We start from the raw sequence: 14,810 nt of genomic DNA on the forward strand, positions 1-14,810 counted from the left end.
GTAAACATTCAGTTCCTACTATGTGGCGAGCACTACACTAGACTCTGAAAGTGTAATGGTGATGAAATTGGAGCTTGCAGTGTACAAGGGGTCAGACATTGATCAAATAACTCTCTCCGTGAGTGTATGGACAAACTGAATTAAATGCCTTGAGGGAAAGGCTCTTGCATCTCTTAGAGCATAGCAGGGAAGAGAGGGGCCTGGACTGGGGGTAGGAGAAGACTGCCCTGGAGAAATTGACATCTGAAGAATGAATAAGGCCAGGCGTGGTGGCTCACACCTGCAATCCCAGCACTTTGGGAGGCCAAGGCAGGAGGATTGCTCAAGCTTAGGAATTCAAGACCCACCCTGGGCAACACAGTGAAACCCCCATCTCTGCAAAACATACAAAAATTAACCGAATGTGGTGGCGCACACCTGTGTGAAGGAGGATCGCTTGAGCCTGGGAGGAGGAGGTTACAGTGAGCAGTAAGCCATGATTGTGCCACTGCACTGCAGCCTGGGTGACAGGAGTGAAACCTTGTCTTAAAAAAAAAAAAGAATGAATAGGACTTGGAGTTGAGGGAGGAGCATTTCTGGAAGAAGGGACAGCACTGTGGAGGGAACATGATGTTGTAGATGGGCTAAAAGAAGGCCTGGGGCAGAGCACAGAGAGAACAGTAACACAAGATGAGGCTGGGCTGCAGCATCTGGGGAGGAGGCCTCTATAATGGGATTGTGGGTTTCTTTTTTTTTTTTTTTTTTTTTTGCCTAAGGCAATAGAAAGCTATTGAAGGATTTTAAGCCATCGTAGGTGATCTAAGCTACATTCTGAAAACACTGTTCTAGCTAAACAGAAGAGAAACAGGAAGATGAATTAGAAGATACTTTATGAGTCCAGATAAGATCTCATAGTGGCCTGGCCCTGGATGACGGCAGTGGACATGAAGAGAGGCGGAGGGAGTTAAATAAGATGTGATGATGGGTTAGTTTTGGGGGAATAGGCAGAGAGGAGGTATTCCTGGGTTTCTGATTAAAGGGATGGTGGTACCATTTACTGAGATAAGAAACACTGAGGCTGGGGTTGGGTTCAGCCTTAGGCAACACATCTGACTGAAGCTGGCAAGGAGGCAATTACGTGTGAAATTCTAAGGCCAGAGGCAAAGTTTGGCCTGTTAACATAAATGTGTAAGTCATTGGCATATGCTAGTTGAAGTCATGGTCCTAGGACATGGCTCATGAAGTGTCCAAAGCAGGTCTACTCTTAATCTAAGAAATTCTGATATTTAATGGCCAAGTAGGGAGAGATGAGACAGACAAGAAAACAGAAATGAGCAGCCTGAGAGCAGGAGGAGAGCGAGGGGAGTGTGGTGTCTCAGATGCGGGGGGAGAATGCCTCAAATAGGATGGAATGGTGCCAAGTGCTGCCGAGACATCTGGAAAGAGGAGGTCTGGGAAGCACCCATTGGATTTAGCATCACAGAGATCTTGGTGACACTAATTTTAAATTTACTCAGTGGAATGCTGGGGGCAGGAGCAGATTGGAGATGGTTGAGGAATGAGTGGGAGGTGAGAAAATGTGAGGCACTGGACCATTCTTGAAGAAGTGTGGTTCTTCATAAAGAATAGCCCCGAATCTGTTCTTCCTCAGTTTCCACCCTTGACCCTTCCTGCCACTCAATAAGCGGAATTGATCTTGTCACTCAATTGTGGAAGGTCTGCAGCTTTGCCCTCCCTGGAGCCATGGCACCAGCCAGCCTGGGTGGAGTCTGCAGGGGGAGCCCAGCTGGAGTTTGGGCCTCTCCTGCCCCTCTGTGCAGTTTCTGATTCTGCAGGCCAAACCTCTGGGAAGGCCCACTGCAGGGGCGCTGCTTAAAAGAAAAAAACGGCAGCGGGGGGGGGGCGCCTAAGAAAAAGTTATTTTATGCGAGTGATACCTACTGAAAAGTTTAGATACATATTTGCATTGTGACACAAGAGAAGCCATGAGCTGATCGTTGTTGAAGCTGAACCGTGGGTACACGGGGGTTTATTATACTGTTCACACTACTTTTGCATATGTGTACCTTTTTCCATAACAAATTGTACAAAGTTAAATTTAGGAATTCTGTAAACTGAAGGTGCAAAGTGCCGGTGGCCATCACAGGCCCACTGTGTACTTCACACTTAAAACAGGGTGTTCAGCCGGGCGCAGTGGCTCACGCCTGTAATCCCAGCTACTCGGGAGGCTGATGCAGGAGAATCACTTTAACCTGGGAAGCAGAGGTTGCAGTGAGCCAAGATCATGCCATTGCACTCCAGCCTGGGCTACACGGGCAAAACACTGTCTCAAAAAAAAAAAAAAAGGACCTTCTCTAAACTCAGTCCTCCATTGGCTTGTGGATTTCCAGGTGCCAAGGGTAGCTGAAGAAATTCTACTTCCGGATGCCACCCTTTCTTCTCCCGTTAACTCCAACAACTTGCTCCTTGCTCCCTTCTCCTTTCTTACCCCTCTCCTGAGTACAGACTCAAAATCACAGGTCTGATACCCATGGGCCTCATAAACCTCAACAAGTTCCCTCGAATCTCTGAGCCACTCTGAAAGATGGGGATCATAACATCTGCTCTGCAATGTTGTGACGATTAAATGTGACAGTGTATGTGGGTATCTAACACAGCCCACAGCCTCAGATGCCCAGGAAATCAGGAAGGTCATCGAAATGAATGAAGCTGACCAGGTACAGGAGAAAATCATGTGACCCTCTTGGCCTGTCTCTAGCTTTGTCACTTGTAGTAAACATGTGAGTAGAGAGAATTATAAGAAAAATTCCAGGCCAGGTGCAATGACTAACACCTATAATCCCAGCACTTTGGGAGGCTGAGGTAGGCAGATCGCTTGAGCTCCGGAGTTTGAGACCAGCCGGGGCAACGTAGCAAAACCCCATCTCTAAAATATATATATGTATGTATGTATGCATTCCCAGCTACTCAGGAGGCTGAGACAGGAGGATTCCTTGAGCCTAGCAGGTTGAGGCTGCACTGAGCCAGAATTACACCACTGCATTCCAGCCTGGGCAATAGAGCAAGACCCTGTCTCAAAAAAAAAAAAAAAAGGAAAAGGAAAAAATTGGATCAGAAAAAGAACAATGCAAGTATGAAAAATGATATAAATCACCCATATTCATAAATAAAGGGGTAATAAACTGAGACTTAGCCTCAGTGTTCGGGGGCAACAGGAGGGGTAGGGACTGGGGCAACTCAGAGCATATAGGGCCCATCTGAGAGGGGCAGCCTTCCTGGGCTCCAGCTGATTGCTGCCATGAGGGAGTGTGAAGCCATTGTTAACATGTTTTGCTGGTTTATAAGAGAAGCTAGAACTCTAAAATTTTTATGTGAAATATTTCAATTCTTATATTTGGGCTCAGTTATTTTTTTTTTTTAATAACACTACAGAAGCCAAACTAAACCCATCTATGGGCCAAAATCAGCTCGTGGGCTGCCAATGTGCAACCTCTCACCTAGATAATGGTATATAATATAAATTTGTTTCCCTTCCCCCCTTTTTCTCTTCCTCCCCTTTCTCCTTTCCCTCCCATTTTCCACATCCTTTTCGCCTACATTTCTATACTCAGTCCCAGGGGTAGAAGGGATCAGAGTGGGTTGAAGAAGTGATTCAGCCCAAGAGGATGTAATCTAGATACCTAACGGTGTACTGGGGCCTGGATCACTGCCTGGCACATAGTGGATCCTAACAAAAACCTGGGTGACTGAAGAAGCCAGAGACTGGGGGAGTCAGCTCTGTATCTTGTGCACACCCTGCGCTTACCCGAAGAACTGTCTCATTTTTCTTAACAGCCTTGCGAAGTCGTTCTGGACGCTCCATCATCAATGGGAACTGGGCAATTGATCGTCCAGGAAAATATGAGGGCGGAGGGACCATGTTCACCTACAAGCGTCCAAATGAGATTTCGAGCACTGCCGGAGAGTCCTTTTTGGCGGAAGGTCCCACCAACGAGATCTTGGATGTCTATGTGAGTTTGGATGTTTCTGGACTGTCCTTTGGATTTTGAATCTTGTCACTTCTATGAAACACACTCTGAACAAATAAGCCACAAATCATTGCCCATACTCAATAAAAACCCTTTGAGCAGAACTCGTTGGGGGCACCCCTTGAATGCTTGGCGTTTATCTTCGCCTTTACCCCTGAATGGGCCTAGCTCATAGAAACCTTCACCCCCACCAGATGCGTATGACCTTCAGAGTTTATTGACCCAGTAAAACCAATTTTACTTGTTGAACCAAATCAGAGGCAAAACATGCTCCTTATTTCATGAGCATTTGATCTCCTCCAGGCACTTTCCTAATAATGCTTATTTGGCGCGTTTGTTTTAAGGCAAAGGAAAGCAAGAGCCAAAAAGAAGGCAGGATCACTCGCAGCTCCTAGCCCTGTTCAAACTCTGAGAGCAAATGGAGAAAGGAGAGCTCCAGAGCCCTCCAGATGAATCAATGAAGCTTGGATTCACAGGAGAGAGGTTTATTAGAAGCTCCCTGCTTCATAGAAACCAAAACCTTAATTTATTTTATGTGAAACTAAAATATTAAATTGCTCAAGAGTTTTAAATGGTTCAAAGGAAACCACTAGAATCTAGTCTTCTCAAAAAGACCAGGAAATAAAGAGTGATAAGAAATAATAACTTGAAATAACATTTGGATAAAAAGAATGAGATCACCCATGACTATACACATTCTTTTTGTCCCCAAAGCTGAGATGATTAACATTTGCTGTGTCAGTTTTGGAAATATTATTAATTGCATTGTCATTACTTCCCTACCTGCACACAGTTCTATGGCCTTTCCCCTTGGACCCGGTAGACTCAAAATTACAAAGGACGCCTTGTTATAGTTAATTTTGGAATTTTTTTTCAGACTGTCCAATTGGTCGGTTGACTTTGAATACATTTCAAATGGTATCAGAGGTAAAAACTCAGGTTGTTAAAGGCCTACTGTGGGTGGTCTAGGAAAGGAAGCCAACAGGAATTTCATAAACGGGACAAGGTTTGCACTGGCAGAATGTTCAAGCAGAAGAGGCACCAGAGAGGGAGGGAGGATTTATAGCCACAGACCAAGAGGAAGATGGTGTGAAAAGGCAGTGAGAGAATGAGGGCTACACAGCAAGAACCTGAGGCCACACAACTGTGTCCCTTGGGGGTTCAGTGCCCACTGCCATGTTTCTGCAACATCAATGGTTTGATACTGGTCCCTGGGTAGGAGAATCCCAGGAGTTCTGAGGTCTGCCTGCCTTTGGGTGATTTATAAAACGGACACCCATTTCATCAGTAGGGAGTGGGCAAGAAATCATGGCATAAATAAGAACAGACACAGGACCCACCATGCAGGAGTGACTCAGAGATGCTTCTAACTAGAAAGCACCTTTGAGAGTAAAGTGATTCTAACCTCTTCCTTCTTTAAGGAAGAAATCGGTAACTGCGGGGTGAAGGGACTTGCTCTAGATTACACAGCTGGTCAACAGGAGAGCTGCTTTATAAAGTAGCAGAGACAGATACCAAAACCGACCGTGTCTCCTTGTAGAGCTCATATTTACACCGTGGGTTTTCATTCTGCTGCTTGGTTTGGCCCAGCACCCTGCTTCCCATCAGGAAAGCCATGGGCAGCTGGGACTCTGCTCCAAATCCGATAGGGAAGGATGTATTCTGTTGGGCCATGCTCATGCAATATGTTTTCAGCCCAGATGATGTTCAGCTGCTGACTTTCACAGCCCTACGTAGATTCCTGCTTGCTGTCCTATTTTTGTCATCATTCCTAAGAGAATGTGACCCAGCAAGACTTGGGTCCCTTCTGCCTGTTTTCCTGACCCCATCACTATGTTTCTAGGGCTTTCCGTGAATGAGAGGGGGATAAACCTGGAGCCAGCCTCAGCAGCCAGGTCGAGAACTTTGAAGGGACCTGAAGGATCCCGGGATGGCTCTGTCCAGGATGTCTGCTGCTTGTTGGCATGACTCTCTCGCGCCACCTACTGTTAAAACAGGTCTCCTGCAGTGTACAAGTATTGATCTGTGTTGAAAGGGCTGAGCAAAATCTAATCCATGGCATGGAGGCTGTAAGCCAGCAGAAAGGTTCGCTGCCGTTGCTCCATCTTCCCATTTGGAGTTGAGAAAATCTTGGCTCTTAGCTTAGCTTTCCTCTGACTTCCTCAGCCTAAGTTCTTCATTCTTCAAATGTGCATAACAAAAAGCCATCCGGAAATGACTTCCTTTAATCTGCCACAGGTTCACTAATGTTACTAGATTCGTACTAGAGTGAACCATCCCAGTCATTTATCAATAGTTCTGATAATGCCGTTGAAACCCAAGCCAGCGGGAGAAGGGGTGTGCGTACGGGCCAAGTGCAGTAACTCTGATGTTTCTGTCGGCAGATGATACACCAGCAGCCAAACCCAGGCGTGCACTACGAGTACGTGATCATGGGGACCAATGCCATCAGCCCCCAGGTGCCGCCCCACCGGAGACCAGGTAGAATCCCTTGTCTTGTGGCTGAGCACTCTAGGTCACCTCCTTGTAAAGCCTTCTCTCTCTCAATTCTTGTGCATCCACTCTCTGTCTCTCAGTCAACACAGAGAAAACCCAGGGACGCATATTTCAAAGCCAAGGGGCCTTGACATTGGAGCAGGCTTGACCAGTTGAGCCTTCACTGATGAGACTGTCATTCACTCGATTAAAAAATGGCGTGAGCATCCTGGGTCTGCCCTGCCAGTTCAATGTTTGAAATGCTTTCTACTAGCTTCCAAGCCTGGCAAGGGGGCTCATGCCTGTAATCCCAGTACTTTGCAGGCCAAGGCAGGTGGATCGATTGAGCGCAGGGGTTCGAGACCAGGCTGGGCAACATGATGAAAGCCCTATCTCTACCAAAAAAAAAATGCAGAAATTAGCCAGGTGCGATGGTGTGTGCCTGCAATCCCAGCTACTCAGGAGGATGAGGTGGGAGAGTCATCTGAGCCCGAGGAGGTTGGGGCTGCAGTGAGCCATGATCGTACCACTAGCCTGTATGACAGAGTGAGATCCTATCTCAAAATTAAGAAAAACAAACGCAAATTTACTCTCTCAGAGTTCTGGAGGTTAGAAGTCTGAAACAGGTTTCCCTGGGGCAAAATGAAGGTGTCATCAGGGCCTAGCTGTCTCTGGAGGCTCTAGGAGAGAACCCACTTCCTTGCCTTTTCCAGCTTCTAGGGACCACCTGCCTTCCTTGGTTCCTGGCGCCTTCCTCCACCTTCAAAGCCAGCAGGCTGGCACTTTAAAATCTCTCTCTGGCTCTGGCCTCATCACATCTCCTCTCTGACTCTCATCCATCTCTCTCTTTCCTTTATAAGGACCCTTGAGAGTACACTGGGCCCACCCACGTAATCCAGGATATTCCCTTTCTCAAAATCTCAAATTTAGTTTCACATGCAAAGGCCCTTTTTGCTGTGTAAGGTAGCATATTTACAGATTCCAGGGATGAGGATGTGCCATCTTTAGGGAGCCATTATCTGTCTACTATATGCCTTTTCTCTTTGTCCCCTTTTGTTTCTGTTAATAACACTTTGACCTATAAGACAAGAATAATGAATTCACACCTGACAATCCATGTTGAGTATTCCCAGTGGGCTCTGCTGATAGGCAGAGCAGGCAGCTTTCTCTCAGCTGGCACTGGGCATGGGACTGCTCTCTGAGTCTGCAGAGAGAGCAGAGGATGATGGAGCCCACCCCCCAAATGCAGACAGTCTTTACCTTCCTTAAAATAGGAAGGTCTGCAGAAGTATTCGTGGTAATCATAGCTCACACGCACTGAGTCCTTGCTGTGTATAAGGACTTATAAACTGCTGTGCTGAATTCTCACGACAGAGGAAGGTACTTGGAGGGGTGTACTGTTATTAGCCTTATTTTAAGAGTAAGGAAATGGAAGCTTAGAAAAAATAAGTTAATAATTGTCCAGGTCCCACACCTGGGCAGTGACCTGAGGAGGGCCTGACCATACCTGTGCTTGTTATGTGGCTGAGAGGTTACTTGGTCCCATCCGTATCCTAGGAGGAAATAAAGGCACAGATGCCAAACCTGGCCCATCCATCCTTCTCTGAGCTTTGGATGGGATAACCAGGTTATCTGACAGCTACACACTGGGGAGGACAACAGTCGGGTGCATCCCCAGCACATGGGGAGGGGATATGTTGTCCAAACTCCAAGTCAGCACACTCAGTGCAACAGAGAATTTTTATGTCATGTTCAGAAGCAAGGCACAGTTTGATAAACCAAGTTTGGATAAGATTTCTGGGGTCCTTTGCTGGTTTATAGGGATAATCAGACAGACTATTTGATATCTATCGGGATGATGATGATTTCTGTCAGGCCTGATGGGTCTCAGCTCGTGAATAGCATGGGGGTTCTGGGATCAGCTCCCTGGGACAGGGCAGGCCTGGAAGGGTCACCTGTCAAAAGTTGGTGAGCAGGGACATTGTGACCAGGCTTCCTCTTCCATATCAGTGGAGTCTGAGTTGGAATCCTGATCCACACCTTCTTGCTGTGCACTCTCAGGCAGATCAGCAACCTCTCTGAACACATACCTAGTTTACAGAATAGAAGAAAAACCCCAAAAGGTGGTTTTTGGCAGGAAGGAGGACATGGGAAGAGAGTGAATAAATTAGATGTCCATCCCAGCATAGTGTCCAGGACAAGGCACTGAAAGATTTTTAAAATTGTTTTGTCCAACAATATCTTGGACAGTTCTCATTTATAGCAGCATGCCTGGTCCTGATTTTCCGGTCACATTTGCATGTCATATTTTAAACCATGAAGGATAACAGCCAACTAAGTAAGAAAGTCCTAGTGAAAAAGCTGAGAGGCTGCTTGCAGTGGCTCATGCCTGTGATCCCAGCACTTTGGGAAGGCAAGGCGGACAGATTGCTTGAGCCAAGGAGTTTGAGACTAGCCTGGGCAATATGGCAAAACCTCATCTCTGCTAAAAGTACACAAAGTAGCCAGATATGACTCACCTGTAATCCCAGGTACTCAAGAGACTGAGACATGAGAAGCACTTGAACCTGGGAGGTACAGGCTGCAGTGAGCCACTTGCACTCCAGCCTGGGTGACAGAGCGAGACTCTGTCTCAAAATTTAAAAAAAAAAAAAAAAAAAGCTTAGAAAACCCTAATTATTTTATTATTATTATTACAACTGAAATGGGGTCTCACTCTGTTGCCCAGGCTGGTCTTGAACTCCTCAGCTCAAGCAGTCCTCCAGCCTCGGCCTCCCAAAATGTTGGGATTACAGGCATGAACCACCTCACCCAGGCCCCTTGTAGTTTTAACTGTGTTCTCTGGTAACCCTAGAATTTGCCTCCTTATTTTGTATTACAATGATACATACTTGAACAATATTCAATCAAAATAGAAATATATAGAGTCAAAAGTAACTGCCACATGATTGCCAAAACTTGGAAGTGACCAAGAGGTCCTTCAATAGGTGAACAGATAAAAACTAATGGAATATTATTTAGGTCTAAAAATAAATGAGCCATCAAATCACAGAGACATGGAGGAACCTTCAATGCATGTTCCTAAGTGAAAGAGGCCAATCTGAAAAGGCTACATGTTGTTTGATTCCAACTATACAACATTCCAGAAAAGTTAAAACTACACAGACAGTAAAAAGATCAGTGGTTACCAGGGGCTGGGAGGACAGAGGGATAAGCAGGTGAAGCATGGAGGATTTCAGGGCAGTGAAACTACTCTATGCGACATGACACTGGCAGATACATGTCACTGTGCACTGGCCCAGACCCAGAGAATGTTCACCCCCAAGTGCAAACCCTCATGTGGACTATGTACTCTAAATGATAATGACGTGTCCATGTAGGATCGTCAGTTATAACACATGTACCGCTCTGATATGGGATGGTGATGGTTAGGGACCCTGTGACTGTATGGTGGGAGGAGGTGTATGGGAACTCTGTTCTTCCTTTTCCTTGCCTCCCCTCCCCTCCCTTCTTTTTTCTTTTTTCTTTTCTTTTCTTTTGTTTCTTGACAGAGCAAGACTCTGTCTTGCTGGAGAGAGTGGCGCGACCTCAGCTCACTGCAATCTCCACCTCCTGGGTTCGAGCAATTCTTCTGCCTCAGCCTCCCAAGTAGCTACGACTACAGGCACGTGCCACCAGGCCCGGCTCATTTTTGTATTTTTTTTTAGAGACAAGGTTTCACTATATTGGCCAGGATGGTCTCAAACTCCTGACCTTGTGATCCGCCTGCCTCGACCTCCCAAGTTGCTGGGATTACAGGCGTGAGCCACCACACCTGTCCCAGGAACAATGCACTTTCTGCTCACTTTTGCTGTGAACCTAAAACTGCTCTATAAAAAAAAAAAAAAAATAGTCTTTTTAAAAAATCAACAGCTCCCAAACCCAGGCCATTCCCAGAGGGAGTCTGGCCCTTTGTGGGGTTGTGCCTGGCCTTTCTCTATGCGTACACAAACATGTTTGCGGCCCATTTCAATCACTGACTACAGTCGCAGATGCGCAAGGAATAGTGCATATTATTATTTTCCATTAGTCGATTTAAATCTGACCTCAACTTCCCCCTTTTTTGGAACCAGTAGATAATTCCATCGCATTCTGCTTGGGGGTCTCACACATACACACACGCATGCACACACTCCAGGTATAAGGAAAGATCTAGACTCTTAGACAAGCCAAAGCATTGGACCCCTTGGTGGTCTGTCCACACTAATTCTGCTGAGGTGCCACCAGGAGCAGCCTCATGGGGCCTTCAGGTTAGGGCTCTGCTCCTTCCAACCTGCACTGGGGGCACAGGATGCTGGTGAGGCTGGTAGCCAGGCCCTTCTCCCACCGCAGGTGTGGCCTCCTCCTGGGACCTTGTTCGGCACACCTAAGGCTCCATGGCACTCAGCAAACCAGGACCCCACACTCCTACCTTTCCTTCACCTTGAAAACCTCTCTCTTTCTCTCTCTGTCTCTCTCTCTTTCTGTCTCTCTCTAGCTTGCTCTGTCTCTGTCTCTCGCTTTCTGTCTCTGTCTCTTTCTCTCTGTTCTCTGTCTCTTTCTTGCTGTCTCTCGTTCTTGTCTCTCTCTCTCTTACTGTGTCTCTCACACTGTCTCTCTGTCTCTTGATCTCTGTTTCTGTCTCTTTCTCTGTCTCTCTTGCTCTCTGTCTCTCTCACTCTCTGTCTCTCTCGCTCTCTGTCTCTATCTCTCTTACTCTGTCTCTCTGTCTCTTGCTCTCTATTCCTGTCTCTCTCTTGCTCTCTGTCTCTGTCTCTTTGTCTCTTGCTGTCTCTCTTGCTCTCTGTCTCTTACTGTCTCTGTCTCTTGATCTCTGTGTCTCCTTCTCTCTCTTGCCTTCTGTCTCTGTGTCTCTCTTGCTTTGTCTCTGTATCTCTCTCTCTTGCTCTCTTTCTCTCTTGCTGTCTATCTCTGTCTCTCTTGCTCTCTGTCTCTGTCTCTCCCCTCTCTCTCTTGCCCTGTCCCTCACTTCCTCTCCTCTCTCTCTCTCAAAATGTGCCCTCCTCCTTTCTGGGCTGGCCACTCAGGGACATCCACTTACCCTTAACGACAGCCTGGCCCTGCAGTCTTGGAAGGAACGCTGTTGACTTCTAGCAGCTTTTGTTTTCTGTCCTGCACAAAAACAAAGCAATAACATCTAAGGACTTGGCTCTTATTTCAATCCTGAGGAGGTGGAGGAAGAAAGACAGAAAACCAAACACAAATTAGTATCTCAAAAAGTGACCTGCCACATCTATGTGTATGTGTGTGTGTTATGCTTTTTTTCTTTCACCAAACAATATTCAGTCACTTCTTCATGCCAGAACATGTATTTGCTGCATTCTTTTCAAAAATCACATGGTATTCCATTTTGTATTTGTAGCATAAGGTAGTTTAACCAGTATCACTGATGAGCATTTATGTCTGTTCTACTTTTTTTGCTATTTCAAATAATACTTCAGTGGCCAGGTGTGGTGGCTCACACCTATAATCCTAGCACTTTGGGAGGCCAAGGTGGGTGGATCATGAGGTCAGGAGTTCAAGACCAGCCTGGCCAAGGTGATGAAACCCCATCTCTACTAAAAATACAAAAAATTATCCAGGCATGATGGCGGCACCTGTAATCCCAGCTACTCAGGAGGCTGAGGCAGAGAGTTGCTTGAACCCAGGAGACAGAGGTTGCAGTGAGCTGAGATCGCGCCACTGCACTCCAGCCTGGGTGACAGAGCAAGACTCCATCTCAAATCAATCAATCAATCAACCAATCCTCAGTAACCATACTTGTATAATCTGCTTTATGTAAAAGAAAATATTTACAGGACAGATGTGCTAGAAACTGAATGCTAAGTCGAAGGGTACGTGCATTTAAAATGTGGGCAGATAATGCCAAATTTCCCTGCAAACCATGGATCAATTTGCAGCCTCCTCCACAGTGACTGAAAGTATGTTCTCCTGCACCTTCAACAGGCGTTTTGGGATTTAAGGGTTTCCAAACTGTCTAGTCTTTGGTGTTAGGTAAATAGAGGTGGTGGTGGTATTCTGTTCCTGTGAATTTATGGAATTATGAGTGAGGCTGAGGATTTTTATATGACTTTGACTGTTTGTATTTCTTCTTATGTGAACTATCTATGGCTCACAACTACTATTCCTACTGCAATGTTCGTCTTTGTCTTATTGATTTTCAAAAGTGCTTTGCATGTGAGGGAAAGCACTAATAGGTGTCTGCTGGTTTTAAACAGATGTGCTTATGTGCTGTGAATTCAAAACGACCTCATGCTACACAGGGTCTGCTGTCGAAGCAATTTCCTCTTTACAACTCAGCATCCAAACTGATCCTGCTTCTGTGTGTGCACACCTCCCTCTCCTAGGGGAACCCTTCAATGGCCAGTTAGAGACAGAACGCAGGAGCCAGGAGGAGGGAGAAGCAAAAGGGAGGAATGAGAAGAAGGAGGACTTGCGTGGGGAGGCCCCTGAGACGTTCACCTCAGAATCGGCACAGACCTTCCCGGTCAGGCATCCAGACAGATTTTCTCCCCGTCGACCGGACACCTTGGTTCCACCAGCACCGCAGCCCCCAAGGCGAAGCCGGGATCACAACTGGAAGCAGCTTGGGACGACAGAATGCTCCACGACCTGTGGGAAAGGTAAGCCTGTGAACCATCTATGGCTCACAGCTGCTGTTCCTACTGCAGTGTTCCTCTTTGTCTCACTGATTTTCAAAAGTGTTTTGCGTGTTAGGGAAAGCACTAATCGGTGTGGGAAAGGTGAGCCTGTGTGAGGGACAGGTGGAACCCCACAGAACCCTAATCAAGGAGTGTGTAGGTGGCCCAAGGCAGCAGTCCCAGCTTTTTTTTTTTTTTTCTTGAGACAGAGTCTCTCCGTCACCAGGTACCAGGCTGGAGTGCAGTGGCATGATCTTGGCTCACTGCAACCTCTACCTCCTGGGTTCAAGCAGTTCTCCTGCCTTAGCCTCCCGAAGTAGCTGGGATTACAGGTGTGTGCCACCATACCCAGCTAATTTTTGTATTTTAGTAGAGATGGGGTTTGACCATGTTAGCCAGGATGGTCTCAATCTCTTGACCTTGTGATCCACCTGCCTGTCCCCAGCTTTTTTGACACCAGGGACCGGTTTCATGGAAGACGATTTTCCCATAGATGGTAGCAGGATAGGGGGATGGTTTCAGGATGAAACTCCCTATCACAGATCATCAGGCATTAGTTAGATTCACATAAGGAGTGCGCATTCTAGATCCCTTGCCTGCATGGTTCACAATAGGGTTCACACTCCTATGAGAATCTAACGTCATCGTGGATCTTGCTTACCCACCAGTCACCTCCTGCTGTGCAGCCTGGTTCCTAACAGGCCATGGCCTGGTGCCGGTTGGGGACCCCGGCGCAAGGGATGCGGCAAACCCTCACCTCTGTGAGCCTGTCTGTGAGATGGCTCATGGGTGTGAGATTGTGTTGGGGCCCCCAGGACCACTCTCAGGCTTAACGATTGGCTCCAAGGACTTACAAGACCCAGAAGAGTAATGAATTGCTCATGGTTACAATTCATTACAGTCAAAGGATAGAGATTACAGTTAACAAAGGAAAACGTGCATCAGCAAAGTCCAGATATCAGGCGCCAGCTTCCAGGTATCCCCTCCAGCAGGGTCACATGGGGATGCAGTTAATGCTCTCAGAAACGGTGTAACTCAGAGGCTGGCAGCACATGCCAGAGATGCTCACCTAAGCACTGGTGTCCAGGGTTTTTACTGCAGTCAGTCGTGTAGGTGTGCACTCCCACACGAGTGACACTAGCTACTCTACCACCCCAGAAACCAAATCAATACCGCGTGGCCCAAGACTTCAGGCATTAAAAAAACACACACACACTCTTATCAGGTGGAATATTCCAAGGGCTTAGAGGTTATCTTTCAGGAGCTGGCCAAGGGCCTGTCTTTGGCATGTGCAGGGTTTGAGCAATTCAGGCGTGCTGGACACATATATTCATTAATAAACAGAATACGCTCACATGCTTCAAGATCTAAAATTTAATCTACAAGTCAGGGCTGTGGAAGACTTCAGAAATCCTCACTGAAACTCATTCTCAAATCTAAGGATTTCAGAAAACAAAACATACTTCAGGAGCTTGGTGTGTTAATTAGCTGGTTTTTACACTGACCAGCACTCACAACTCCTATACTATCCCAGGAAAATCCCAAACTTATATTCATCCATTATTCTAACTCAATCAGCTAGGATTTTTTTTCCCAAGCCAAACTGTATCCAGCTTTATTAAAGATACTTTCCAGAAGCAATCACGGT

General features: G+C 46.5%; 1 protein-coding gene across 2 annotated transcripts in view; it reads left to right on the forward strand.

The window, feature by feature from the left end:
* THSD4 (thrombospondin type 1 domain containing 4) overlaps positions 1–14,810 on the forward strand; it is a 672,648-nt gene that overhangs the window by 610,113 nt on the left and 47,725 nt on the right. For both annotated transcript variants that reach the window (XM_035259084.3, XM_035259085.3), the window contains 3 exons: positions 3,814–3,989; positions 6,392–6,488; positions 12,869–13,144. In XM_035259084.3, the coding sequence (XP_035114975.1) occupies positions 3,814–3,989; positions 6,392–6,488; positions 12,869–13,144 (549 nt within the window). The remainder of the gene's footprint in view (positions 1–3,813; positions 3,990–6,391; positions 6,489–12,868; positions 13,145–14,810) is intronic.

The sequence above is a fragment of the Callithrix jacchus genome, chromosome 8 (genome assembly GCF_049354715.1).
Source record: "Callithrix jacchus isolate 240 chromosome 8, calJac240_pri, whole genome shotgun sequence".
Taxonomy (NCBI): Eukaryota; Metazoa; Chordata; class Mammalia; order Primates; family Cebidae; genus Callithrix; species Callithrix jacchus.